This window comes from Monoraphidium neglectum (genome assembly GCF_000611645.1).
Source record: "Monoraphidium neglectum strain SAG 48.87 unplaced genomic scaffold scaffold04347, whole genome shotgun sequence".
NCBI classification, from domain to species: domain Eukaryota; kingdom Viridiplantae; phylum Chlorophyta; class Chlorophyceae; order Sphaeropleales; family Selenastraceae; genus Monoraphidium; species Monoraphidium neglectum.
The window spans coordinates 1-4,633 of record NW_014009282.1 but is presented as its reverse complement, the minus strand read 5'-3'; the positions used below and the strand labels follow the sequence as shown (position 1 = coordinate 4,633).

At 65.0% G+C, this 4,633-nt stretch overlaps 1 protein-coding gene across 1 annotated transcript; it reads left to right on the top strand.

Moving 5' to 3' along the window:
• Positions 1 to 31: 31 nt before the first annotated feature.
• MNEG_14239 (Multidrug Resistance Protein family) lies at positions 32 to 4,555 on the top strand (the record flags this gene model as incomplete). The annotated part of the gene is made up of 11 exons (XM_014037289.1): positions 32 to 102; positions 457 to 549; positions 914 to 935; positions 1,321 to 1,395; positions 1,820 to 1,858; positions 2,214 to 2,299; positions 2,647 to 2,782; positions 3,046 to 3,119; positions 3,595 to 3,679; positions 4,050 to 4,113; positions 4,459 to 4,555. Coding segments are annotated over 11 exons (842 nt in total), but the record flags the coding sequence as incomplete, so codon positions are not given.
• Positions 4,556 to 4,633: the final 78 nt, after the last annotated feature.

Below are 4,633 nucleotides of genomic sequence, written 5' to 3'. Positions count from 1 at the left end.
CCCCCCCCCCAGATTCACGATGGTCACGTCGATGACACTGCGCATTGGGGCCGTGGCGGAGCAGAGCTTCAACGCGGTGGAGCGCCTGCACGAGTACAGCACGTGAGGGCTGATGACGGCACGTGACGTCACGCCTTGCCGCGGGCGCCTGCTCCTGGAGCCGCCCGGGCTTAGGGGAGGGCGCTGCGGCGGCAGCTGCTGCCGTGTGATGTGACAAAGCGCTGGTTGTGCCAGTCAGCAACGATTGAAGTGTGGACTGCCGTGGTTGCATGCCCTTGTCTGCGTTGCTCTTCTCTGCTACTCAACAAGCAATTGTTCTGAGCCATGACCCAAGCGCCTGGCGCCTGGGCACCGCAGGCTGTTCCAAACCCAATCACTTGCCCATCCAAATTGCGCTGCCTCCCCCTCACACCTCCTCCCCCCAAAACACCTTCCCTGCCCACACCCTGGGTGCAGCCTGGAGAGCGAGGCGGCGGCCGTCATTCCCGGCTCTGCGCCAGAGGGCTGGCCAAAGGAGGGGCAGGTTGAGTTTGCAAACGTCAAGATGAGGTGGGCGGGGTGACGGGTGACGGGTGACGTGGGAGAGGCAACAGCCGCGGGCGACATGTGATGGGTGGTGGCCTCCCAGCGTCAAGAGTCTGGTGCGCTGCGGCGTGGTAATGTGAGTCGTGGTACAGTGGGATGAGGATGTGACGTCCTGTTCAAGCGGGTCGGCTTTACACCTCACATGCGCATATATACAAGTGTGTGCGCGCACGCGCACAAACACTTACACACACGCGCGCACACACACTCACACACACACAAGCATGCACACACTCAAAAAAACACACAAGCACGCACGCACGCACACTTGGACACTTGCGCACGCACAAACACACATGCACACACACACACACATGCACACACACAGGTACCGCCCCGGGCTGCCCCTGGTGCTCAAGGGCCTCTCCTTCCTCATACCACCACGCAACAAGGCGGGTACCGCCTCGCAGCGCACGCATTGCAGCGCCCGCCGCGCATCTGCACCTGCACGCCGCGTTGCTTGAGCCTGGCTCATGACAGCCGATGCAGGGAAGCCGCTGTGTGAGCACTCGCCTAGGTGCCCGCACCCGCCTCACAGTCTGCAAGTCATTTGCAAGGCAGGGTCCTTTCGAGCACAGTGTACTGCCACCCTCTCCTGGCGGCGCAGTCGTCACTCACTCGCCGTCAATGTACAAACACACACACAAACACACACACACACGCACACGCACATGCACGCACGCACGCCTATGCCGACGCCTGCCTCGCGTCGTCCCCTCATGCCCACACCGCTAGGTCGGCGTCGTGGGGCGCACCGGGGCCGGCAAGTCGAGCGTCATTGGGGCCCTGTTCAGGCTGACAGAGGTCGAGGTGGGCGGGGGTGGAGCGGGGTTGCGAATGGTGTCCGTATATCTCTCAAACTTTTGTATCCTGAGCCACGCCTGCGTGAAACTGTCCACGTCCTGCTGTCATGTGTGTGGGGGATGCGGGGCATGGAGCAGCGCGGGGGCTCGTGCCAGCAGCTTGCAGTTTGATGTCCTGGGCTGGGCCTGGCTCCTCGCCCCTGAGCCCCGCAGCCCTCCTGCCTGAGTGCCTCCAACAAATCCTGCGACCAGGCCCCACCACTGCAAACGCCTTTCCCTGGCCCCGACCTCACCACCCCTCCAACCCTGCACACCCTGAGTCTCTGCCCCAAAACAAGGCACGGTCCCCTCCCCCGCTTCTCATCACCTACCCCCGTCACGGTACCTCCCCCCCCACCGCGCACCCCCCCCCCTCCAAAAAACCCCGCCAGGGCGGGTCCATCCTGCTGGACGCCATTGACACGACGAGAGTGGGCCTAAAGCAGCTGCGCTCGGCCATGGCGCTCATCCCACAGGCAAGGAGGGGGCTCGCGTGTGCACGCACGCGCTGCAACGCGCTGCTGCACCCTGCGCTGGCTGTGCTCGCGCGCGGGACGTTTGCACCCCTTGCGCTTCGCGCGCACCTGCGGCTGCACAGCCGGAGTTGATGCGCACGCTGGCTGGTCAGAGGGGGCGAGTCTGGCAAAAGCATTGACAAGGGCAGGATATCATTGGGAGATTTGCTCAAGGCGGTTGCCTGCCTGGTGTCGCTCGGTCCGCACCCATCGCCGTCGTTTGCCCCGACTGCGCGTCCGGCCCCTCTTGACTGACGTCCCGCGTGTGCAGGTGCCAGTCCTGTTTGCGGCCAGTGTGCGCGTCAATCTGTCGCCCTTTGGGGAGCACTCTGACGCCGAGCTCTGGAGCGCACTGAGGTCAGGGATATTGGGTTTTGAGGGTTGTGTGTGTGCGCAGGGAGGTGTGTGTGCATACGTGCGTGTGTGTCTGTGCACGCATGCGTGCGTGTTCGTGTGTTTGTGTGTGTGTGTGGGGGGGGGGGGGTCTGAGGTGGCCTAGCTGGCAGGAGTGACCTGGAGGAGTGACCTGCGGCCCACCCAGTGGCAGTGCGGGCGGGCATTGCAGGACGCATGCATGAGCAGGCACGATTGAACGGGCCGCACAGTCCACAACCCCCCAAGCAGCAACATCCCCCCCTCTCATTCGCGCTCCCCCACTTTGTCCCTCACCCTTCCTTCACAACAACCGGTCCTCGCCTCCCAAGGCGCGCCCACCTGGCCCCCCTGGTGGAGTCCCTGGGGGGTGGCCTGGACCACGCGCTGGCGGAGGGCGGGGCACCCCTCAGCGCGGGCCAGAAGCAGCTGCTGGCGCTCGCGCGCGCGGTGCTCAGCCCGGCAAAGGTGGGGGCGCTCGGCGGCCGCTGCCGCAATCGTGCGCATGCGGCTGAGCGCTTTGCACGCGCCCGCGCACCACAAAGCCTGGTTCGCGACTGAAAAGGGGACGCTGCCTCACGGCTGCCGCGCCTCGTCTCACTGCTACCAATCCATCACACCGCGCGTGCGATTCGGCCGAAAGATGACCACAAACCTTTCACAGCTCTTCTCACGACTACCCCAACGTCAGCCCCCCCCTTCCATCCACCTACAAACTGTGCACCCGCCAGGTGTTGGTGCTGGACGAGGCCACCGCCAACGTTGACGTTGAGACGGACGCCCTCATCCAGACCACCATGGCCACGTGAGGCGGCAGGGCCGTTGTGTGTGTTGGGGGGGGCGGTTAAAGGGGGGGTCAGCTGGACAGCAGGGGTTGAGGGATGGGTGTGGGTGTTTGCTGTGGCCCATGGCAAGGAGTGCCGAGGTGAGCCAATGACCGTGCCCAAGGGGGGGATCCTCGGGTCCAGGCGGATGCTTGCGTTTGGGGGCCGCTGGGGTGAGACGGAGAGGGTGTGACGTGGCGATAAGCCAGGAGCAAGAGACCCAAACTCTTGGCTAACAGCTCGTGCACGCCGCCCCGCCGCCCTTGAGCTGGGCCCCTTGCTCCTTGTGCGCACCCCTCCCCCGCTGCCTCAAACCCCACCTGCTTCGCCGCCCCTGTACCAGCACGCTGCGCTCTTCCCCGCCTCTCTCTCCTCCCATTGCAACCCAAACCCCTCAACCCCCTTACCCCCCACATCCCCGCTACCCCCTCCCCTCCCCCCCCCCACCCCTCCCAGCGAGTTCTCTGACCGGACCATCATCGCGGTGGCGCACCGCCTGCACACCATCATCGCCAGCGACAGGGTGCTGGTGCTGGACCAGGTCAGAGGGGGGGACAGGGTGAATTGATGGGCGGCAGCTTTTCCAGATATGGATGCACAAGCGCGGGCGGGGGTGATTTGAAGGTCGGCAGGGCTTTCAGGAGTGCATGTGCCACTGCCAAGCGCATTGATGAATGGACGCATCAACAAACACCAAGACAAGCACGAGCGGGACACGCGAGGGGATGTGGCTTGATTTGGGGGCGAGCGAGGCCGCCCGGGCCTGCCTGGCAGTGACCACCAGAACCCCATCCCCTATAGACGGCCTGGGAGCCGCATGCTACGCCCCACCCATGGTGCCGCACCCCATACCCCAGTCGCTCCTCAGCACCTTATCCCGCCCAACCCATATGCGCCCTGTCCTGCCCCAGGGCGTGGCGGTGGAGTATGACACACCAAAAGCGCTGCTGGAGCGGCCGGACGGCGCCTTCGCATGTGAGCGCGACGTCACGCAGCGCACGCAAACGCCCCTCGGCGGCGGCGTCACTGCGCTCTGGGCTGCCCGCCTCCAGCCGCTCTGTTGGCTGCCCGCTCACGGCCATCCCCCTGTCGCTACCACCGCCCATGTGGCGACCTTCGACCCCCCATGTGTCACGATGAGCCACTGCATCACTGCGCTGCCCATGCACACAACGCATGCACACCCAACCGCCACACCCACACCAACATACATGCACCCACAGACGCAGGCCCACATCAAGATGCAAACACACACATGAACATGCACCTCCCCTTCACACACTCACACACATGCAAACACTTTGTCTCATGCCCCCACAGCCATGGTGCACGAGACGGGCGCGGCCACGGAGGCTTTCCTGCGCGCCGCCGCAGCTGGCGACCAGATCGCCATCGGCGAGCTGGACGCCGCCGCCCAGTCAGCCCTTGCCATAGTGTCCTGCCCCGCCGCCGCGCCGGCCTGCCTGGGGGCGATATCCGCTGACCTGGCGTCGCG